The sequence below is a fragment of the Sphaeroforma arctica genome (genome assembly GCF_001186125.1).
Source record: "Sphaeroforma arctica JP610 unplaced genomic scaffold supercont1.691, whole genome shotgun sequence".
Taxonomy (NCBI): domain Eukaryota; class Ichthyosporea; order Ichthyophonida; genus Sphaeroforma; species Sphaeroforma arctica.
The window spans coordinates 4,396-29,799 of NW_014039867.1; the positions used below are offsets into that span (position 1 = coordinate 4,396).

Genomic DNA, 25,404 nt, shown 5'->3' on the forward strand with positions numbered 1-25,404 from the left:
GCTCGGAATCACACTGCGCAAGGCGATGTTTCTTGTTCAGCGTGTCGTATTTTGGTGGTGAAAATCATTAGCTTGATTAGACCTTTCATGCCACACATTTATTGTCCGATCATCTTCTCTCAACTCATTTACGATCGATCGCGAGAGGGAAAATATCATCTCGTGTCTATACGCATTGTGCAATATCCGGGCATTTGTCGACACTGTGGTATCCCGCCAGGGTGTACGTTCTCTGTGTATTAGACGGTTTCACTCTCGGATTAAAATCGTATACACAGATTAAAGTTCAATATCATAGCGTATGTCTCTTATGTTTGTTTGTGCTCGATTATTCCATTGTAGGCAGGGCACAGTTGCGGAGACGTGGCTAGGAGGCATGGGCACCGACGGCTCGCCATCGTGCTTGATAGGCTCAGAGGAGTAGATGTATGTGAACATATGAAACAATGTCTACCCAGTGTCGACTCAGCGCTCTATGCAGCACTGTGTCGGTGGAAATGTCGTATGTGTGACACTGTCGCACGTACCGTTAGAGCGTCGTGTACTATCTGTCACATTTAAGTGTGTGATGGCGTCGCGTGCGTAGTGCCCACATTTGGGTCTGTGTCTCTGCCCGTCTCCTGGTGTATTCTTTAGTTTCTGTTAAGCCGAGGGTCTCGATATAAGCTACTTCCATTTTTTTAACTTCCTAGGGTATTCAGTTGTGTGTCAGTGTATCTGATGTGTATATGGGGTGTGTTTTGCCCTTATCTGTCAAGTATCAAACTGAAACTAAGTGATATATATATGTGTGTGTGTGTGTGTGTGTGTGTATATGTATATGTGTATATGTGTATATATGTATATATGTATACATATGTATATATATATAGCTCCTTAGAAACTTCCTTCATGTAGATGTTGAATGCACATAACTTGTGAATTTAATCACTTCTGTGAGTCTAGCATTATGAATCTATCATACACTCATACTCATCTACGAACAGATAGAATCAGAATATGGATTGAACACCTTATACACCTTATATACTATCTTATATGCTTCCAAATATATTGTGGGATGAGCTTACGTCCCATAAGGTTAAATCATAACGTGTACGTCTGGTCAACAATTGTCTCTTAACAGGTCAAGTCAGACGCCGAGGACGAAGACGAGAAGTCAACAAGCAGCAACATCAAACAAGAAACTACCGGCGAACACCCAAGTGTTCAAAGCAGTTCACAGACACATACAAGCACAAGCACACTCACAGCCAACGAGCATACAGAAGCGCCTGAAAGGAAAGAACGCCCATCGCAGAAAAAGAGGTCAGTGGGATGCTTCGTACATGTATATATATCTAAGAGAGCTACGGGGGGCAATGTATATATATATATATGTATATATATATATATATATGGTAGGGGGGGGGGCGCATGGATGGCAATCTGGGCATTCTCAATTCAGAATGCCGTATCAAGACTCGCTTGCCAGACGTGTGTATCAGCACTTTGATTGATAAGTTCATTCGAAGTATTTGCTTGTGCTTGTGATGGTCCAGCCACTTGTGCGAGTGAGCGTATTGTATATGGCAGGCCTGCGATCGACTTGTGTGTTCATATATCGTGATATACAAATTAAGTGCACTTGCCATGTTGGGTGGGTATGCACATATCACCACCTGTTACGAAGGCGTGCATTTGCGCAAAATCTACTTATCAAATCGAATTGATTGCAAGTGCACAACTACACGGCCGTGTGTGCGTAAATCAGTCCCACGACGACGACCACGCGTACGGGCATATGCATATAAGGAAGATTGCACACCAACTGCGAAGCATGCCAGTACTTACGGGCGGGCTCAGGTTGCTCGAAACAGACATGTGCACGAATTTATGGATGAGTTGTACTGTTAATCTTTAAATTTAGGTCTACCAAACGCCGCGGAGATGATAGCGACGATATGCCTAATAGTAAGGCCAAGAAAAAACCCAAGGCAGTACGAAAACCCAAGGCAGCGGGCAACAAGGGACGGCATTCGCCTGAGAAGCCCGGGGGTGGCAGATCAACGGGGCCCAACAACGGGTTAAACCGCAAACGGTCACGAGTGAGACCTCGGGACGGCCATAGCGCGTCCAGAAAATCAAGCACGATGAGTGGTGAGGAAATAAGGGAGAAGAAAAAGAAACCACCCGCCGTATCGTTTAATTACGACAGCCTATTCGGCGGTGATGGAGGGAATAGTGAAGCGTCTATGACTATGAAGATACCCAAGCGCAAGATATGACATATCTTGCAGTGGTTTGGCCTGGTGCAGAAATAAATATACTCGCGCGGTCAACGGTTCGGGGTTCGTGTTTATATATACATTTGTGCTAAAGTGATCGATCTCTTTACTGGACAGTTACTTAATAATAATATTGTGCTAAATTGATCGATCTCATCAATGAATACATACTTTGTTAAAGCTATTGTGCGAAATTGATCGATCTCTTTACTAGACAGTTACTTAATAATAATAATGTGCGAAATTGATCGATCTCATCAATGAATACATACTTTGTTAAGCTATTGTGCTTGATTGATCGATCTCATTTTAATGGACACATACTCTATTAGAGCTATTGTGCTAGAGTATTCGATTTATGCAACAGACAGCTGCTTCAATTAAATACTTTTGTACTAAAACAGTTGATCTTTATAATGGACAGATACTTTTTTTAATAAAAGGCAAGCTACTTTGATAACATTATTATACTAAAGGAATCAGACACATTATTATCAAAAGCCACTTTATTCGTTCTATTGTGCAGAAGTAATAGATCTCTATTGTGCAGAAGTGATGGATCTCTTTAAAAACTAATGGCTACGGTATTAGTATTATTGCGCTAAAATAGTTGTTCACTTTGATGATTAGCTACTTTATTAATTATATTGAGCTAAAGTAATCGAACTCTTTAACAGACGGATAATACAATTGTGACAAGTACGATTTAATGACAATAATGTGATAAAGTAATCGATCTCTTTAACAAACCGATACTTAAATAATACTATAGTGCTAAAGCAATCGATCTATTTAATTGAAAGATACTTAAATAATACAATTGTGTTAAAGCAATCGATCTCTTTAAAATACTTCAATAATACTATCATGTTAATGCAATCGCTCTTTAATGGATAGTTAAAGTAATCGAACACTTTAATGGACAGCAACTTTATTAATTCTGTTGTGCTAAAGTACTTGCTCTCTTTAATGGACAACTACTTTGTCAAAGCTATTGAGCTAAAGTAATCAATCACTTAATGAACAGATACTATAATAAAGCTATTGTGATAAAGAATTCGATTTCTCTATAGATCAGCTACTATATTAATTCTATTGTGCTAAAGCAATCGATCTCTTTAAAGGCCATCTACTCCGTTAACATTCATATGCTAAAGTAATCATCTATACCGATAATTTTATTGTGCTAAAGCAATCGAGATCTATAATGGACAGATACCATATCATTGCTATTGTGCTAGAGTAATCGACCTCGTTAAACTGGACAAATACTTTGTCAAAGCTATTGAGCTAAAGTAATTGATCTCTTTAATGATCAGGAACTTTGTTAATTCGTTTGCGCTAGCTGTTGATCTCTTCGATGGACAAAGAATTAGTCAAAGCTATTGAGCTAAAGTAATCGATCTCTATACTACTTCATTGGTACTATTGTGTCAATATAATCGATCTCAAAAATAAACAGATTCTTTGTGAAGGCAATTGTGTGGTTAAGTAATAGAACTCTATAGTGGGTAGATACTATATTTATTATATTGTGCTAAAGTAATCGATCTCTTGAATAGACAGATACCATATTAAAGCTATTGTGCGAAAGTAATCATTCTGTTCACTGAAGAGCTATTTTAATAATCATATTGTGCTAAAGTACTCGATTTCTTTAATAGTCAGGTCCTATATTAAAAGCTACTATGTTAGAGTAATCGATTTCTTCAATGGGCAGCTACTTTAATGATACTTTTGCGCTATAGTTATTTATCTCTCTAATGGACAGTTATTTCATTAAGGCTATTGTGGTTGAGTAATCAATCTCTTCATTGTGCATCTACTTTGAAAATCACATCGTGCTAAAGCGATATATCTCTATAATCAACAGATATTATATCAATGTTATTGCGATAAAGTAATCGATATCTTTAATGGGCATATACTTAGTCAAAGCTATTACGCTAAAGTAACCAGGGTTTTTTTACTGGTCAGATACTTTTGTGATACAAATAGTGCTAAAGCATTAAATCTCCCTAATGGACAGATGTTTTATTAGGAAAAATTATTGTGCTAGAATAATCCATCGTTTTAATAACTGCATACTTCATTCAAGCTATTGTGTTAAAGTAATCGATCTCAATAACGGATAGATACTTTAATAAAGCTATTGTGGTAGAGTTATCGGCCTCTTTAATGAAGGACTACTTTGATATCTCTACTGTGGTGAAGCAATCCATCTCCACAATGGACATTAATTAAAGGTATTGTTCTAGAGTGTTCGATCTCTTCAATAGACAAGTACTTTAGAAGTATTAGATCTATTTAACGGACAGTTACATGTAAAATACTATTGTACTTAAGTAATCGATATTCTTATTAAACAGCTACTTTATCAATGCTATTTTGCTAAAGTAATCGATACGTTGAGTGATCAGCTACTTGGCGAAAAAAACAATTGTGCTGAAGTATTCGATTCCTACAACGAACACAGACTTTTCGGAAGCTATTGTGCTAAAGTAATCGATCTTTTCAATGGCCAGCTTTTATATTACCATCGTGCTAAAGTATTAGACCACTATAATGGACAAACCCAATAAACCCTAATATTCCAAAGTAATCGATATATTCAATGATCAGCTAGATTAAAAATACAAGTTTGCTTAAGTATTCGATCTCTATGACGGAAATTTACTTTGTAAGTGTGCTTAAGTATAACGGGCATCTACTTTATTATGGCTATTGAGCTAAAGAAATCGATATCTTTATTGGTCAGCTACTTTCATAATACTATTGGATAATAAGTATTGGATCTCTATAATGGACTGCTAATTTATTGATACCAATGCACTAAAAAATTCGATATCTTTATTGGACGGCTAAGTACTTTATTAATACTGTTGTAATAAAGTGACAGCTAAGTACTTTATTAATACTAATGTAATAAAGTGTACGATATCTTTAATGAACAGCTATTTTATCTATTATATTGTGCTAACGTAATCGATCTCTTTTTAATGGTCAGGTACTTGATTAAAGCTACTGCGCTAAAGTACTCTATTTCTTGATTAACAGCTACTTATTAATGTTATTGTGCTGAAGTCATAAATCAAACTATTGGATCTCTAAGATGGACATCTACTTTATTAAAACTATTTGATTTGAAGTTATTGATCCCTTTATCAACTACTTTCACAGTACTATAGAATAATACTATTTTGCTAAAGAGATCGATCTCTACAACAATGGGCAACTACTTTAGGTGCCAAAGTAACCGGTCTCTATATAGGACACCTACTTTACTATTTTTATTGTCATAAAATAATATATCTCTTTAATGGTAAGCTACTGTCTTTCATAATACTATCTTTTCGTGGTCTCAGAAATTTGGGACCACGCGGCCAGGCTTTGTCAACCCGAAACCTTAAATTGTAAAACCTATTCCCTAGACTGAATTCGGTATGGCCCAGGCCGGATCAAATTAATCTATTAAATGGACAGCTACTTTTAATAAGTTATATTGTGCTGAAGCAATTGATCTTTTTAATGGACAGATACATTAACAAAGCAATTGGTACACTAGAGTGATTGGTGTCATATGTGGACAATTACTTCAATAGTGCTAAAGTAGTCGATATATTTAATGGTCAGCTACTGTCGTATCGTTATTGTGCTAAAGAATTTGATCTCTATAGTGGACTGCTACTTCATTAATTTTATTGTGTTAAAACCCTATCAATTCTATTGTGTTAAAGTATTTCATCACTTCAATGTTCATTTATTTTTTTAATACAATGGTGTTAAGTTACTCGATTTTTATATTAGGTATCTACTTGATTAATCCTAATACGCTATAGCAACCGATATCTTCAATGGTCAGCTACTTACATAATATTTTTGTCCTACAAGATTCGATCGTTAAAGGACAGCTACATGAGTAATACTATTGTGCAAATGCAATCGATCTCTATAATAGGTATCTGCTTTTTATTTCTATTGTGCGAAAGCAATCTATCTCTTCAATAGACAGATTCTTTAATAAATCTTTTGAGTTAAAGTAATAGATCCTTCTTTCATAATACTTTTGTGCTAAAGTGATCGATTTCTTTAGTGGACAGCGATTTTCATAATTATATTGCGCTAATATAATCAATATTGTTAATGAACAGATACTTCAACAAAACAATTGTTTTTAGAGTGATTGATGTCATCAATTGGCAGCTACTGTAATAACGCTAAAGTAATCAAACTCTTTAATGAACAGATACTTTATTTCAAAGCTATTGACCATAGAAAAACTTTAATATTTCTACATACGTTCATGGAGAACTCTTAGTTGACTTTTAAGACCCCCTCGACTATGTCTACCACTCTTTTTTCACCGCCACCATGATCATCGTTCTTTTTCATCGCCCCAACGCTAATTTCCCCTACTTCCTATACCTAGCTGACACGCATTCGTTGCAACGATCGCCAAGTCCAATTTCCTCCGTCACTATGACAATCGCTACACAACTGTCACCTCTTCATATGCTAACACTAATTTTCACCCTCTTTCTATACCGAACACTAATTCTCATCTCTTTTTATACCGGACACCAATTTTCACCTCTTTCTATACCGAACACTAGTATTCACCTCTTCCTACACCCAGCCCTGTCGCTCACCTACACTATGCCCAGCTCTGTCCCTCAACGCCTCTATACTCAATATTATTTTTTACAGCCCCACAGACATTACTGGTTTATCACTAATGATTATTTTTCATAATGCAGGACACATACTACATATTGTCATGCTATCAATCGCGTACGTCTACGTAGGGGTTGAATGATACAAATGATATAATATATTTCAAAATGCTGCAAAATTGATCGCTTATATTTAAGTTGTATAAACTTGAAAACCTGTATGCTTAAAGAGGATACAACAGATAACGATATATATTATTGACCTTGGAGACGACACGCCACCTCATAAAAAAAAAAAGTATGCGAGACCATAATTTGCGCATAATTTTTCACGTACATAAATTTATATAACAAATGCTCGAGAAATATTATTTAAAACTGATATTTACTGTTCGAGAAATCGAACCCCGCTCAGGGGCGATAAACTTATATTCAAGCCGATTATCGCACATAGTTTTCACATACATATAATAGTATAAGACCCAGTCTGAACGATTAAAGCCATGTAACGTTAAAGTATAATATTAAAGTTAAAAAAGGGCCGACGTGCCTTGAAAGTTGCACTTTCCTTTTCACAGGTGGGGCCATAGGTGCTTTTTTTTTCACGTACTTTCTCTATAAATTTTACTCGGGACTATAGGTACGTAAATGACATCATACCCCCTTTGACGGAGGATTTTTGTGACCTTTTGCGTACTTTAATCAGCGAGCGACGAATTTTTACCAAGTAAAGTTCTTTCAAAAGAACACAAAAATTGGACAAATCCATTCGGCTATATCATTGGGTTAAGGCTGGCAAAAAAACGCCATAAAAATGGGTCGGCGAAAAATGATGTAGCAAAATTCAGGTCTGACCATGCCCAAACAGCCAATATTAGGACTATTGATGTCGAACGTGAGGGTCTCGCACAAATTTATACAATTGTGACAAAAACAAACAAATACACTATTTGTATACACACAACGTTAAACATAAATAGTCTATATATACACACACGATGCTGGGAGGACACCGGAAACTCTCTCTGACTTCGAAGAGGAGTTCATAAGAGAAGATGTCTATGAAAAGAAAAAAGTCAGAACTACATATTTGACGTTGAACTGAAGTACACACGCTTTGGTATAGATGTAAAGATCGATGATTGTTGGTGGATATATGCGTACCAATACGAAGTAGAACCTACGGGTAATTGGGCCGAATATTGGGATGAAGGACTGGGCGTATATCAAACCAAAAGAAAGATTGAAAGGGTAGGTACGGTTTGTGCTGAGCAATTGATCGTAGAGACTTACATCTTCCTCTTCAATGAGGGTGACACTGCCATAATCCTATCCAACTTCATCATCGCGTGTGATAGGAATGAACTTTCCTCCACTACCCTTCAGATCATGTTTGCTCCCTGTAAGATGTCGCGCACGCTTGGGCATTGACTACATACTGATAATCTGACTTCCAAAGTTATCAACAATCAACTTTGTACATTTTTTTCTCGTTCTGATATTGCCTGTCAGCCGTCAGTGACTGGCCTGTCATCAGTGAATCAATTTCGAGCTTTTGGCTTGCACGCGGAAAGTGTAACAAGCCGCATATGGCCCAGATACCGCAGTACCAGCACTATAGGGACATTTATAGTACAGTCCCTAAAACGGCAAAAATTCCCAACATGTGAAAAAAAATTAATTTTAGGAGACACATGAAAATTTTGTCCGAGTGATTTTGTTCCCATGGAAATTTGAAGCACTTTGCCGCCATAAAATGTTCGAATTGATATAATATTCGAGGTGCTGTGGTCATCCATGGGCTCTAAATTACGTCAAACTATACGCGAGTGCACCATAGTAGCCAGGTAGTAACCCTAGTGGTTGATAATGTGTGACCCATAGTAAACTCTAGAATCCATTGGGTCTCGCATCCACCAAGTCTGTAATTTTACAAGATAAATACGATTTATGTCAGTTAGAGCCCTTCAATATCTTGGTATGCCTCTGTCAGTTCAGAGCCTCATTGGATTGATATACATTCTTCGCTGTCAGAACTGAAATCCAGTGGTGCTTCTGGACTGTTTTTTTTTAATGTAAGCTGTGTTATGTGGTCTAGGAGATGATTATGTCATCGGCACCGGCATTCTGAACTATGCAGTCGTGATACACACATATATAGTATCATAACCATTACAGTACATATAGATTGTATTATTATCGTGCACACACATATACGTAAACGTGGTAGTATATTGTTAATAGACCTAGCGTTGAGATTTTGAACGACAATCTCATATTTGGGGACGCAGCCCCTTGTGTGGATGTGTAGAAATACGGCCTCCGGTCAGTCTAAAATATCAAGATCAAATGAGATAACACATTGGTTATTATTTTTATTTAAGATAATTTAATACAAGTTTTTTTCTTCTTCCAAAATTTCCAAAGTGTTCTAAATTCACTTTTGATGGCTCCAATAGCCTGAGTATTTGGTATGACTCATTTAATTGGACCTATTTGAGACAATAGTAGATGTAGAATATTATGAACTAAATTTTATAATCTCTGAACTACTACTTACAGGTTTTGGTCTTCCCGTCAATCTCCAAAATCCAATAAGTTTTTTTCTTTTTTAACTTTTCTTCAGATGGAACTTTATTTATATTAGCGAATGTATTAACTTGACTTACGTTCTTATGTCTATCTACAAATTAGACATGTGGTCATGAACACTTAGTACTTCTAGTGAAAAGTATTCGATAAAGAACAGCTAGAGGTACGTCCTGTGTGACCGAGGATATTAAGGCTCTGACCAAGAGGTAGTCCCGATCATTCTTGCACAAGCTACCACTGCTAAATCCTAACTGACTTAAATTGTATCTTGGTTTATATAACATAGTTTAAAACATAGAAATATCTATCGAAGTTTACAGATGATGATATTGAGCTCGATCTCGACCTCGAGGGGGAGCTGGACGACGATTTGGAAGAGACAGACACTATTCCAACACCAGAATATGGGTTTTGAGACAAGTTATGGAAACATGACATACCAGCGGACGAAGATACTACAGATACTCTTATTTGGCGCCGAGTGCTCAGAGATGTATTCCATCTGATAGACCTCATTCCAGTCAGCCGCAAGCAGGGTAGTCACTACTTATATAATCAAGCAATCAGAAACGCGATCTTTGTTGATGACCAATACAACTTCGAAAAGGGTTTAAAAGTGCTCTGGCAGAGGAGAAGAAAGCTTGAGAAAAATTTAGACAGTCTCGGCATGAAAACCGATCTATATCTTTTCGCATCAGAGGACATATACCTGAACCTAGTAAGTTGCTCTATGAACAGGTTAAATGTGTATTGGATCTCTTTCAAGATCATAATGATGACAACACAAGTCAGAAATTCTTTTCTATCGAGGCTCGAAAGCAGGTTAAGGCTGTATTAGATTCAATTGAGCAAGGGTATGTCTCAGACCCGCCTGGTACTACAATATATACAATATATCGAACGGACAATGACAGTCTTGATATCTATGTGTTGTCGATCACCAAGTGGCCCTGAAGGATTACATATACGTGAGAGGTACTAAACAAAGCGATATACTAACTACAAAACTCACCATGGACCGTGCGTCCATGCATTATCATGGTCAATCCATAAGCGTCAGATAAAAAAGCATCGTAATTACAATGGAACAAGGCAGTTAATAACAGTATTGTATCCTTACTACACTGCAGATCAAGCAAGACGAATGCAAGCTAATGTTGAAGCAACGAAGGCTAAGTCTGGTATTACGGACCATGAATATGTTGCACAACAAGAAGGACTGCCCACACCCTGTGTCCGTGTGCGAATACATTCGGATATCGATGTCACGCATGAGGTATCCATTTACACAATACCCACTGAATATTGCTGTGGAGATAACTCTTAGTATAAAGCATCTGGCACTGGGATTGGCGTTAGAAACGGATTATCCAAAAGGAACATTGCCAAATGAACAACTCAATAAACAGGTAAGCTCCATATGCGATTGCAAGAAGCCAAATGTAGGCGAAGAACCTGCACAGTACTCCGGAGCAATGGGAAGATATATAGACAGCTACATGTCCAAGTACGGTATCGAACCTAATCTGGAAACACAGACGGCGGAAGAGTTTAGCAGTGTAATTAACATCGATGTGTTGTTTATTAAAGACGAAAACGCAGTAATTCACCTTGAAGAGACCATCAAAGATTTACAAGATTCCGTCTTTTGCTCTGCCACTGTCACACGGACGTACTTCTTTTTCTAGGCGGTTTTCACACTGCATCACGTACTAAAATTGCTCTATCTCGTATGTAGTCTTGTGTTTTGAGTACATCCAGTTCCGCTTCATGATTTCTCTAGATTGATTCCGTACTCAGCAAGCTTAGAATCGGAAAACTTCTTAATATGTGGTTGGTTGATGGGCGTTTCAATGTCGCCGAACGCTTAGAAATCCTTCGTCTTGCTTCATTGATCTGAGTATAGCAATATCGGTTCCTTGCACCCATTTTCTTCTTAACTTTAGACACACAAAATTCTTCCTGCTTACGTATTTATCCTATGAATAGTTTTGCGTAAGCGTTTGAGTCGAGTGTCCGTGGCTAGTACTGCAGAGGTATACGCAAAATTAAATGTTTTTCTGGTTGCTGCTGTCCTGGTACAATTTTTAAATTTACTTGCTCAATCTCTTCAATTCCCAACCATCTTGCAAAGCACTGTGTGTGCGTCCTGGCGTGCTCATGAGATGCCATTTCAGGAACTTGTGTGAAGGATGTGTTGTGTGCCATAGCGTTACAGTAATGATTACATGCTTCCATGCTTATTATAATATACCCGTCAGAGTAAAATGGAACACTCTCCTGCAGATATCTAGGAAGTTGCTCAATTATGTTAGAGTGAAGTAGTACTGCTTGTGCTCAGGATTATTTTTGTTTTGTGTTTTGTTCCCCAACTTGCAGCTAGCACATATAGCTATTGTATATTACGTATTCAGTACTAGTCAAGCCCAAAGCCGTACATCGTCCTTGCTGCATAACCATTTGACTGTAAAATGTGCTCCCCATTGTTTGGACACCGAATCTTGAGTGTTGCATCCCACCAATCCGGAAGAAAGAATTACGCTTGTATGTCTTTTCGAGCTGGATTTGTTGTCATAGGTAGGACAACACAAGCTATAGCACTGAACTTTGTAATCGATCCATTCTCTGGCTTTATAACTCGAATGCCTTTTAGGTTTCATAAACCCACGCACAATACAACTCTTCAAAGCGAATCAACTGATCATCGCGCGATGTAGCTGCAGTGATGAAACATGCCTCGAAATATTCTTCTAGCTCATCGGCTTTGTCCAAGCCGTCATTGTCAATGTCAACACTATTATTAAAATATCATCACTATATCACTATTAGTGTTAGAGTGCAATGTAGTAGACTTTAAATAAAGTGCAAATGCATGTATTTATTTCTGACCTCACCTTTGGTTTTATACTTAAGGTGTTTGTGCTAGTCTCCAGCCGCTTGGTCTGGCCAGGGTAAAAACTCATATGGTCAGTATGAGAAACCTTATTATTTTTGCGGATCGTTCTACTGTTGCATAATCTGAGCAAGGGTAATTAGGGTATTTTTCCGGAAAAGAACCCACAAGCTCTCCCAACCGTTTTCTATTGATATGAGATCGATGGGCGCTCGATCTTCGGGGAAGTGTTCGAGCTGAATTTTGCGAGCACTAGTAGCTTGTTGCAGAGCTTTATTCCTTTGCAGATAGCACAAACGAACTTGTTGTAAATAGGAAACTCTGTGCTTCCGAGACCTTTTAACGCCTGCTGCCGCATAACCATTAGATTGTAAATCGTGTCCGCACTCATTTGAACGCTGTGTTTTCAACGAAGTATATCACAAATGTGGTAGAAAAAGTACACAAGCTCTTCCAACCGGTTTCTATTGATATGAGGTCGATGGGCGCTCGATCGTCGGGGAAGTGTTCGAGCTGAATTTTGCGAGCACTAGTTTGCTCTACGATGACCCTCAAATATATAATTACTCGGGTTTGGGTCTGCATCGTTCGAAATATCATCAAGGTTGTCTCCATGTTTGTTTCCATTGTGTCATTGTCAACCGCCTGTGCCACTCCGATTCAATGACATCGGTTCCTTGTAAACTGTGCCACGGTACAGAACACGTAGGCTCGTAGACTCTGTTATATTAATTGTCTCGCTTGATTCAACGATCATCAAGGTCGTCTCCATGTTTTGTTTCCATTGTGTCATTGTCAACCGCCTGTGCCACTCCGATTCAATGACATCGGTTCCTTATAAACTGTGCCACGGTACAGAACACGTAGGCTCGTAGACTCTGTTATATTAATTGTCTCGCTTGATTCAACGATCTTGTCTAATTGACTCTCACGATCGCTAGCTGCCAACTCGAGGGCCTCACATTCGAGTGTTTTTCTATGGGCAGCAGCTGCTGCTACCCATGTTTCATAATCACACTGCATTTGCAGCCTGCAATTCACGGTGCACTTCTTGAATATTTAGGCAATTGTCGGCGGCTGTTGCTAGCTGCGTTTGTTGCGCCAGGAGATACCATGATGAATTAGACTAGAGTCATGTAAATATATATTTATATTGGTACGAGAGCGTTGAAAATTTCAATTTATGTGTGTGTGGTTATTGAATTTTGTATTTCGTAAAAGCCTACATGAATACTCAGAACTTTCACCTTGGAAATTGTCAGTACTGTGTAGACTACTCCGGTCTCCAGCTAAAGGTCAAACCAAAGGAGGAGTCTACCATACTGTGTGACGTATACTTACATTACCGGCCCTAAGCCAATTATTATGAACAAGTGTGGGGTCAGTCCGTCTCCAATTTCTGAGGTTTGCATTTTTGTCCTTAGGGGTTCGTAACCCTGCGGAAGTTTGGTACTAAACTGGGGCACCTTTATAAGTTGAAAAAAAAACCATATAGAAGTGACACGCACCATATTTTTATCGCCATAAAGAGGGTGTTAGAACTCTCCATCGCGTCCCAATAAGAAAGAGAACGTGGGATCGTGCTTTGAAAGATCGTGTTGATAAGCTGGCATCGATGAGAATATGTTCCCGCCACTTTCGGAAGTCGGAAAGGGCTGATCTTAAAAAGGGGAGAAGGTGAACCTGAGTCTGAACCTAAACCTGAACCTGATTCAAAAGCGCATGGGCCGAAGGTTATGACAGTTGTTCTTGACCAACAAAAAAAGCAGCTCGAACCTAAAGCAGTAGATACTCAAGGAAGACAGCAGATCTCGCAATCTTCCCTAGACCAGCAGATCTTGTAATCTCCCCTAGTTATTTTACCAGCTGTCGCTAGCATGCCAGCAGTCGATATCATGGCCGTACCACGGCTATTCACAGGAGGCAACAGCCGTACTCAACAAGATATCGACCTTGCTCGTATCTTTAAAATCAGTATGTTAGGAAATCGAGTATTAAGCATGCCCGAAAGTGTTGATAATTTGAGCGACCTTGTTTGTTGCCATTTGGAATATAGTAACGATAGTAAGACCCAGAATGATGGTTGGGCACTGACTTCCAGCGACTACGGCACCAATATGATAATCTCTCGGCCTGTATACTTTGAAGAAGGTACCAAATCATCCTTGCAGACGGTAGACGTTGTTTGTATGAGAGGGACTTTCAACTTGACATATCGGACAATTCTGCCGGGTCTGGAACTTGTAGACGCCAACACATTCATATCGGACAATTCTGCCAGGTCTGAAACTTGTGGACGCCAACGCTTTCACGCAACAAGTGATAGTACACAAACGCTATAATATATATATTTTCACGTGTCGGAACTCTGAAGCGATTTCTACTAGTGTCATGAGTGGCCTCAAATGGCAGTGGCGACAAATATCTACGAAACCCGCTGTATCTACGAAGCCCGCTGTATCTACGAAGCCCGCTATATCTACGAAGCCCGCTGTATCTACGAAGTCCACCATGTCTACGAAGCCCCCCGTGTCTACGAAGCGCACCTTGCCTACAAAGTGCACTATATCTACGAAGTCCACAACCATATTTATGAGCAGTTTGGCAACAAGGCTATTTATGGGAGAATAAAGTATACATGTAAACATTTATGATAAATTGTCTTCTCTTGCTCTCTTCGCCGCTGCTTCATCTTCATTTGCCTCACGTTTGAGGCCTTTAGCATTGGCCTTTTCATTTGTATATGCATGTAAAACATCGAAGTGATTACTCGCGTGTAAACTAGCTAGTCTGGCAGCAAATAGTTTTGGTTTGGTCAAAACTGTGTGGTTAGGGTCATGATGAATTAGAAATTGATGCCCTGTATAATTCTGTGCGAATCTGGTTTGTGCAGCCGTCGATTATCTGATACACTGATACATACTTGGTATTATAGTCTCGCGGGGTGATGTTTAAACCTTCACTCCAGCCTCGCTGACCTGCTAAGGCAAAATAGTCGTCTACTGAAATACGCCCGTCCTGGGCTAGGAATAATAGCTCTCGGATCTTTGAGGCTGTGGCCTTTTCAGGTAAATCAATTCCTAGCTCCGTACCCAAAGCGATCAGTATTTGTCTATTACTAATTGTTTTGTAGTCTACAAATTTGTCTGATATGGCACCGAGGTTTTCGTCAAACCTTTTCATCCTCAAGATAAGGTCAGACTTGGACCCTGTGCTGTACAACACCTAATGCGATCAGCTTCTATTGCAAGCCGGTTTTGCTACAAGCAGCATATATACATAGCAATACTTCCATGTCCTTAATAGATCCTAGTATTGTAAACATCGATTGTATTTGTTTGTGATCCGGTAATAAAGCTGGGTGTAGACTTGTTCGACCGTCTTCTCGCAAAGACGTGAGCCATATCTCTCGTAGCTCGGCAAATGTATATCGACATCCTGTTATGCCTCCAACGTACTTCTCGTGTGCTTTAAATCGTACGATGTCATCGGTAGCCATAAAACCACCTTTACAATGTGCCCACCCTTCTGATTCATTTGTGTTTGCTTCCGTTTCATTTCCGATGCATATGGGAGCTGCATAACGGATATAGGTCTGACATACATCTTACACTTGGGATCCAGTAACAATTGAATGCCCTTCTGCAAAGCTATCGATATCTGGTCCTTAGGCATTCTGCTGCCAACACACTTATGATTGTCAGGATCTGATTTTTCTTCGGATAGAACACCTTTGGACAAATATAGCATGGAAACAGTCCAGCATTCTCATCCTCTTCTTTATCTTCTTATTTTTTTTTTGTACATGGTTTGCTTTCTAATTGCTTAATACACTGGCATCATTGTACTCCCCTCGAGCAAGAAGTTCATCCACGCGCGAAGCTCTCCCAGGATTCAGAGTGAAGACACAGCTAGTGAATGAGCACGCATGTTTGTTGTGTATCCCTGTTCTGCTGGCTCTATACGCTTGTATCCTGATTTATATTTGTCAGTACTATACTCGACTTGTCAGCTCTATATATTTTGCAATAGTATACATTGCCGTCAGCGTAATATACAACAAGCCCCGATCCGACGCTATCAAGACCACTGTCTTCTTCTGCATCATCTTCTATATCGAGTACATTGTCTTTATCATCATCTGCGGTAGCCACGTCCTTAATGCACGATAGTATAGTTTTTGTGTCTATGATCATTCCAGCAGTGTTATTGAACATTTGCCATGGCATCATCATGTTACTTTGGTTTAGTGCTGAGGTTTTAACTGACTTGGGAGTCGAAGCATTTTGGTCACGGATATCCTTCCCGCATCCAGGTTCGTTGTGAACGTATCCAATCAGCAATCCACGGGACTTGCATATATGGGGCAGCGCCAATGTCGTTTTGGTACTGACATAATTGCTGCTCCAATCACATTGCATGGGCTTTAGGGTCAATCTGAGATCTGATTCCCTGCCCAGACAATTAAAATCATCGTTTATATAGGTTGTAGGAAGTCTAATCATAATTTTTCAATCCCTCAGTTGTCTCGAGTAATCTTTCAATAAAAATAAAAATATTCGAACAGTCTAAGCATTCACTGTCATGTTCACGTAAACAACCACTCGCAAATTGCAGGCCTGATGATATACAGTGTGCACTAACTCCGCCACATTCACTGCGCTTGAGATGTTGTTTATGAACTTAAATATGCTTATCAGTGCTTTCATGTCTCTACATACTGGACAGGTTTTTAAGTTCCTCCCTTCGATCTTGAACTTCTGTATGTGCCTTTCGATATATACCCCTTTGATCAATATTTCCAGTTTCTCAATAAGGTCATATAAATAACGCCTTTCCACGTGGTCCACTCCATTCAGCGTCTTATCTTCTTCACCGGTAAGTTCGCGGGCTATTATCAAAAAGTATAAACGAGACATTGCCTGTTCCTCGTTCTGTCTGCAAGTTTGGAGGTATTGTCGAAACAACGTTTCTAGTGGCGGTTTTCGTATCACCTTAGGCACATCTACTAACCCATCTCTGCCCGCGATGTTCTTCCTGGCAAAAGCCACCAATTGCACATTGGCGTCGCTGAGAATGAACCCCACAGCGGTGTGTGCGAGCTCTTCGCACCTCATGTTTTGGTGTGTTTGTCGGTTTAAGTTTTTGACTTCTGACTTTATCCTTGTCATATCATTTCTGGCACGTCTATACTGTCTTTCATTAAGGCACGCCAATTGAAATTTTGTTCGTTTTAAAGTTGAGGTTATCTTACGCTTATCTAACAGTCCTTTTTCATGTTTGTGTAGCACGTAAGCAAAACTTGGATCCTGCTTTCTATTTTTACCCTGTTTTCAATTGTCACCCGGCTCTTCACTATCACCCTGCTCCCCATCTTCACTTCATTCCTTCGAACTATCGTAACTACTTGTACTGCTGTGACTCTCTTCATTTGTATGCTTTTTAACGCGAGATACCGGTCTCGCAAACTGAGAGAGCACAGCTAATCCTACCCTCAACGCCTCTCCGTCATAACCCTTCAAGTAGTCATAGACTGTTGTAAACTGTTGTATGTACGCCTTTTCTGTGCGATTAAGCGCGTTGATGATGAGCCCTGATCATCAGTATAAGATTCGGTCTATCAAGGCGATATTAACGCCTTAGAATAAATAAACGCGTAGGTTAATTCTAAGTATTGTGAAACTTTTAAAGTAAATTAACGAAATGAGACTTTTAGTAAAGTTATGTATGCCTCGTGAAAACAGCAATACTCTGAGGGATTGTGAGGCTGAGACATTGCCTATATATAATCCTCTCAGTATTGTTTCCGCCGAAGGGATTTTATTTAGTGTTTCGTTGTCGCTCTACTAGAAACTATGGTATGTTTCGTTGGGGCGAATCTGAGAGACTCGTAAAATCCTATCTTTAAAATAAAATAAAATACTCTTGATGTCCTTAGTTATTGTCTTAACCAATAACTTGCCACTTATCAAGAATTGACGATTTAGCCTTCATCAGACTGGCACATCTGGTTGGCTGATCGGAGGATCAACTAGGTAACGTTAATAGTCCCTAGAAACCTATATTCGGTTGAGCCATCTCGCTACCGAAGTTTTCAGATATAAATAAAGTTGGAAAGTAAATATACTTCTATTAATAGAACTAGACCAACTCTTATGTTTGGTATTTTACTGGGGCCTTTTAATGGCTTTGTCCAAATATCTGATATGTAAAATAGAAAAGGTATTAATTAATAAAACCATTAAAAACCATTTAGGAAACTTAAGTTCCTTGTACTATTAAGAGTACGTTTTTAGTATGCGTACTGCTTAAGCGTACGTTTATAACATAGAGTCTAATGTGGAGGCCCGGCTATTACACAGCCCCCACCCAGCTTTGAGACCCAGGAGAAGAAAGTTGCTCACTCAAGCTGATTATGGGTCAAAAAGCGAGAAAGGAAAAACAGGTCGAAAACATTAAGTAGCATAACATATAGATAATGTTTCTCAGGCGGAGAAGTTAAGCGTTCTCGGTTACCCTGTGAGTTTTGGGCTTAGGTCCAGTAGGTCCGTGGTGGTCGACTGGACGTTTCTTGAAGGGTGAGCATTAAAGTTCGGGATAAATGCTGTAGGCGGATAAGTGTTAACTTCCGTGCCTTCAGACGATGGAAACATGCTATTTTTTTCAGCTTGTGACTTATGCAGGCGTTTACGCCATTTTCGATTAAAGGCTTTTAAATAGTCTTGATTATCGAAAGCATCTGAAGTCAGCTCAGCGATTGTACCGTCTATAAAGCGTGTACGATAGTATGTATAGCCTCCCTTATCCGTTCTCCATATAATATCGTTAAATTCAGTACGATCAAGAGGGGCATTAGAGTCATGTCTTCTTGCGAGTATAATCTCTGTAGTCGGAATATGACGTGTGCCTAGAACAATCGGGGTTATTTACCTCGTATGTTCCACTTTTAGTGTCTGCTACAGAGATTATGTATGGACCTATCCATTTAGATGTTAATACAGTAGCATCGGAATTACGATGACGGATATTAACTCTGTCACCGACCTGATACTCTGCTATCTTCTTGGTAGTGTTCCAACGCTTTTGCCTTTTTAATAAGGCTATATTGCGTATTTCTCGCAAGCAAGGATATACAACGTTATACATACGTTGTACCTTCACTAACCACGGTAACTCATGGTGATCAGGTTCGTCCTTATTAAAAAATAGTGAGCGGGTGTAGTTCCTGTAACCGGATCAGCACACTCGTTCATCTGTGTTTGTACCCACTTAAGGTGTTACGGCCAATCATCTGCATCATCCGTTAATGCAATACGCAAGAAGAACTTAAGTCTTCTATGGCGCGTTTCATTCGCGCCTTGCGTTTGCGGCTTATATGGCACATAATACCTGGCCACCCGTGGTCAGCAAAGACTTGGCAACATAATTCTGCCACGGTCTGCGTATTCTTTTCCTTTAATGGATAGAGCAAGTTAAACCGTGACGCCACATCAAAGAAGTGGCATATGTAACGGTCGCCTGTGTGCTCGGACGTGGGCAGGTCAACCAGATCAATGATGACCCTGCGCCATGGAACATCTTCAGTCACACTCTTAAGCGGTGCGAACCCATAGCGCTTGATCTGATTGAGATCACAGTCTGTACATGACTAATATACTCTGTCAACTAAAGTTGCCAGCTTAGGGTGCGCGATCCATTTCGTTTAACATCTTTAAGTGCGTCTACTACGTTCTGGTGCTTCAGCTTATGATTTTGCGTCAGCCAAGCAAGAATGTTTTCATCATTCTGCTGCTCCAGAATAAAGGTAGGGTGTTGAGAATTCACTTGCGTGGTCTCTAAGTCTGTAGTATTTCCAGACTCCTGTCTTGCTTTCGCATGAGTGTCATAAGTGTGCTCATGTACGTTAGATACACCTGACTTATTAAATAGTCGCATTATATGTGTATACGCTTCAGGATTGACTTTCATTATCCCCTTTAGAAATAAGGTTTGAAAGACCTCAGGCTTGGACTTTATGTTATTAAACAAAGTTCTAGCTAGAGACTGACGCTTCTTAACAGTAGTGTCATTAGTATATTGTATTTCTTGTGCATAGACTTCAAGTGCTGTGTTGCCTTTGAACTGCTTAACGTTCAATTGGGTAGAGAGTGGAATCTCTGATTCTTTGACCTTGTTAAGGAAGGTCTCAGAAGGGGTCCATTTGGTTGTCCCAATGGGACCTATACGACATATTATAGTATGTTTCCAGGGCGTCTTCTGGACGGCTCGGGTACCCTGATATAGGAAAGTATCTACTTCCCTATCTAAATATATTGGCTCGCATTGTATCATGCTTATCAATTTATTGAGCCATGGATCTTTACTCCGTAATGGGCAACACAACGTGATGGTCGCTTTATGTATATGAACATAATTTAATAGCTGGGCAATTAACTGCCATGGCGGATTAGCCCACGCATTATGTTTGGAGAGGTCTATTTGAAAGGCGTCTCCCAAAGGATGATTTAAAGTCCTGTAATTCGATAGTTGTGCATTATGATGTGCAGCAAACATATCTATGGTATGTGGCCCAAATATCGTTTGAGCCAGTTCAAACCACCTGAGATTATACTTCCAGTCAGTGGCTAGTATCTCACGTACGGATTTATTAAAGTCCGGTACGAAGCGTGATAACATATCCGGTAAATGGTTATGTATTCCTGGCAGATGTTTTATATCAAAATGAAACTTTGATATTGTATCATGCCAGCGACTCAGTAATTGTGAGTCGGGTTTCATCTCTTTCATACATTGAAGAGATTTCTGATCACACATCAGCGTAAATGCTGTTCCGTATAAGTAATCTCGGAAGTGTGTTAGAGCTGCCACTATGGCTAATAGCTCTTGTTTAACGGTTGGGTAATTCAACTGTGAAGCATTCATTGCTCGATTAAAGAATTGTATATATCTAGGTTTGTCATCTATAACCTGATATAATACTCCTCTTAAGGCTAAGTCGGAGGCGTCCGTTGCTATTTCAAACGGCACGCCATCGACTGGTCCTTGTACAACAGGGGCTTGTTGGACTGCGTGCTTTGAGCGCTTTAAACGCGTCATCACACTCTTTAGTCCACAAGTCTCCTAGTTTGCCTTTATGACATCGTAAGTGTCCAAAAGGTTTAAGGTAATCAGCCAAGTGTGGTACTCCATCTGAAAAGAAGTTTACAAACCCACACATGCTGTTAACATCTCTTCCTGTAGTTGGTGTTCGCCAATCTAACAGGTGTTCTACCTTACCGGGGTCGATTTTAACACCGTCCCCAGATATACGGTAGCCTAAGAGCTGTATTTCGCTCATAATGAAGTGACATTTCTTCTCGTTAATCTTGAAGTTTTGTTCGTTGAGTCTCTTAAGGACTCGTCTGACTAATGCGGCGTGTTCGCCTGTAGTCTTAGAAAAGACGACTGTCATCTATATAGTCTTGCACGTTAGGCATGTCTGCAAACATTTCCTCCATTACTTGTTGGAAGAATGCTGGTAAAGAGTGTAACCCGAAAGGTGCACCTCTGAACCTGTATTGTTTACCTTTCCACGTAAAACTATAGTATTTACGATGTGGTTTATATACCTGCATTTGATGATATTCGTGTGTAAGGTTTATAGTTGTAAATACTGTAGCACCTTCCATCCTTCGCAGTAGCTCGTTAATACGAGGTAAGTGAAAGCTATAAGTCGGCAAAAAAATATTTATCAGACTCATATCTAAACATACTCTGACTTTCTTAAACGATCCGTTAGAGTTATGTTGGTCTACGGCTAGCAGCGCCAAGTTTACTGGCGTTTGTTGATAGTTAATTTCTATCACTCCATCTGCTAGCTATTTCTCAACTTGTTCTTTTACCACAGCCTCGTGTCTCCAGGATACATAGTTCCTTGAGGGACACCTTAACTGTGTAACGTCTACCTTGGTTAAGTCAAAGCTGACATACCCGTCGTTAAAACGGAATTTTGCCCAATCTGTGATCTTTAATCAGATCTATGATTTTGTTCGCAAAGTCAGGTATTAATGTCTGGCGGGGGCTTACATGGATTCAGACAGTTATCGTCTGACTGATCCTTTAATGGAAATATGCTATTTGGTAGATCAGTTACGGTTATACCTAGAGTGAGTAAATCGCTCATTCCGACTATAATGTCGTACTTCTGTGACATCTTAACTATCACAGCTTGGGTAGTGATACTCCTATCATCGGCCAGAGAGATTTTAACATCTGTGGCCATGGTATCACACTTAGAAGTTTTATCATCAGCTAAAATGAGGTGAGTTGTTGTGTTCTTCTTTCGATATCTTTCATTAATGCAAAGCGATCGGATATACATGAAATTTCTGAACCAGGATCAATCAATGCAAGTATTTTATTTCCATTGCATTATACAGGGATTATTACACGCTCATCTAAAGAGTCGTTGTATTGTCTGTGTAACGATTGTACCTGGTAGTACTTTCACTCCAACTTAATGTCGGGAGTTTTGTCACAAGACAGAGTGTGATAGCCATTGGTCTTCTCACACTTGTCGCACTTAATAAGAAAGTGTGTACAGGTGGATGCATGCCTGCCATTCCAATAACCGTTAGGGGTCAATTGGTACATGTCATACCCACACTGTGCGTCGGCACATTTCTTAATATCCTTAAATGGAGGTTCCTTGTCCTTCGCCTCCGCGCGTGCCCGTTTATTGGGTTGCGTGGATAGAGTGGAGTCACGAGCACGTGTATGTTGGGGTCTCTCGTTTGAGGTCTGCCTGGATACGTACCCGTGATCGGTGTGCTCCCGCGGCTTCTTAACAGCCGCTTTTCCCTTCGATGTTACTCGGTGTGCGGGAAAAAGGGTGAATACAGTATCATAAAACTGTTCCCACGTAAGTCGGGATATATGAAACTTTGTTTCATGTCCCTTGTCTCGAGCCTCAGTAGCGTGTTTACGTCGCAACTCGGTGTACAGGCTCTCACGGTCGTTATTCCCTATGTTTTTACAGAACACGTTCATAACCAGGAACTCGTATCATCGCTGTGCCTTGTCTTTTGTTATATCTGGACGTTTCAGGTCAGCATCTAACTTCAGAATATAACTCTGAATGGGCGTGTTCTCAACTGGTCCAGTTAAAATTGAATTCAGTCCTGTGCTACGCTTGTCTTTACTTAATAAGGATGTAATCAATCAACACACAGCTGGCCAGTCACGGCAAGTGTCTAGCTCATGCTGGTGTCGCTGCAGGATCAAGTAACTTGTAACTGTAGGGTCAAACGTCTGCATTAAAGCGGAGATCCTTTGCTGGGGAGCGATATCATTCGTCTCCAGCATGACCGTAAACGCATTAAGCGTACGGGTTAGTGTGTCGAGGTCATGGTTGTTTTTAAACTCGACCTGCTTACTGTTGGCATCCCAGTTCGACTGAAGTCGACTGATCTTTCCCTTGTACTTCTGGTTATCCCTGTGGTCTTGTCCACGTTGGGCCAGAAGTAGCTGATCGATGCGCTTTTGCTTAATCGCAATCATATTAGCAAAATATGATACATCATCAGCATGATGCGCATCGTGGGTTTTAGGGTTTTAAAACCCGATTTGTTAAGTTCGGTCACCTCGTCAGAGTGGAAATCCTCTGCGGGCTGGTGCAACGCTGTGCGATCGAAGCGATTCAATTCGACTTCGTTAACACGTTTACGGGGGTGTCGATTACCCCTTGTAAAATCCATGGTCGAGGCCTTTCGGTGCTCTGTCCCTCGGATAGTGGTTGGTTTTATAATCTTAGGTGATTCATGCGTCTGGATAACATACCCAGTCTTAACTGGTTTCCGACGATTGTCATCCCAATTGGGTAAAGGTGGCGGAGTATTTCTACCTGCCTCTGGGTCTATAATACTCTCAAGGTCGGGTGACTCACGGCCGGGTGTCAGAACAGGCGAGTAATTAGCCTGAAGTTCTGGTGGTAGTACCTCGTAAGGTATAGATACGCTGAGCACATCTGGCTCATATGCCCACAGGTGTAGCGCTCGAGTCTTTACGCTCTTCGGGCGTAATTGCCTGTCGACGTTCTGACCATTTCTGTAGGGCTTCAGTAATGCCCGGTGAAACATGCTCGCGTAAGTGCTGTGTATGTTTTCCTGATCTATACAATCGATCTACATGTTCAATAGTCAAGTCTTTCATAAGGATGGCTAACTGATTCTTAAGATCAGTGTTTTCAGTAATTAGCTTACTTATGCGCGCTGGCTTAGTAGTCTCGGTCGTAGATTCGGGTTTGCTACTTGAGCTTGCCTCCTCTTCTGGTTCCGTTATAGGTTCCTTCTGAGATTTGTCCTTGTCCTTTATAATTGGGGACTCCCTTATAATTGGGAACTTTTCTTTCTGAGTTTCGTCAGAAGAATCGGTTGGGTTGTCTTGAGACGTGTCCCTTGTCTCACTTCTTGGCTTCGTAAATACAAGCTTTGAAGTTGAGGCAATAGTTGGCCTTCGGGCTCTGTCAGTGGGAGTAGTCTTCTTAATCGGAGTGGCCACATCCTTATCTGAGGCATTGTCTTGTTGACTATTATTGTCGGAGGCAAGTTCTTCGGCTACTGTGCGGTTAAACGCATCGGCAGCGGCGGCGGTTGCTTCTGCGGCAGCACTAGCGCCTTCTCTCTCCACCTTCTTCTTTTCAGCTCTACGCTTCTTAGAAGGAGTATTGTCTTTCTTGGTCACAATCTTAACTTATGACAACTAGCTTGTCTCTTAAGGACTAGCTTGGACAAGATTTTGTGTGTGGTAGTTAATCTACCTTTACGCTTAAATAGTCTAAGTAATTAATACCTTTGCTAACTTTAAAATGTGTAAGATTCGGTCTATCAAGGCAATATTAACGCCTTAGAAAAAATAAACGCGTAGGCAAATTCTAAGTATCGTGAAACTTTTAAAGTAAATAAATAAAATGAGACTTTTAGTAAAGTTAGGGATAATATTA

At 40.0% G+C, this 25,404-nt stretch overlaps 2 protein-coding genes across 2 annotated transcripts in view; both read left to right on the top strand.

Moving 5' to 3' along the window:
• SARC_08071 (hypothetical protein) overlaps positions 1-2,267 on the top strand; it is a gene marked incomplete at its 3' end in the record, with an annotated part of 4,897 nt that extends 2,630 nt beyond the window's left edge. Inside the window, exons 3-5 of the mRNA XM_014297963.1 lie at positions 343-426; positions 1,127-1,308; positions 1,910-2,267. Of these exons, the coding sequence (XP_014153438.1) occupies positions 343-426; positions 1,127-1,308; positions 1,910-2,267 (624 nt within the window). The remainder of the gene's footprint in view (positions 1-342; positions 427-1,126; positions 1,309-1,909) is intronic.
• Positions 2,268-10,725: 8,458 nt separating this feature from the next.
• On the top strand, positions 10,726-11,220 carry SARC_08072 (hypothetical protein; the record flags this gene model as incomplete). Its single annotated transcript, XM_014297964.1, has 1 exon — positions 10,726-11,220. One exon carries the CDS (start codon positions 10,726-10,728, stop codon positions 11,218-11,220), a length of 495 nt encoding a protein of 164 aa, XP_014153439.1.
• Between the last annotated feature and the right edge of the window lie 14,184 nt (positions 11,221-25,404).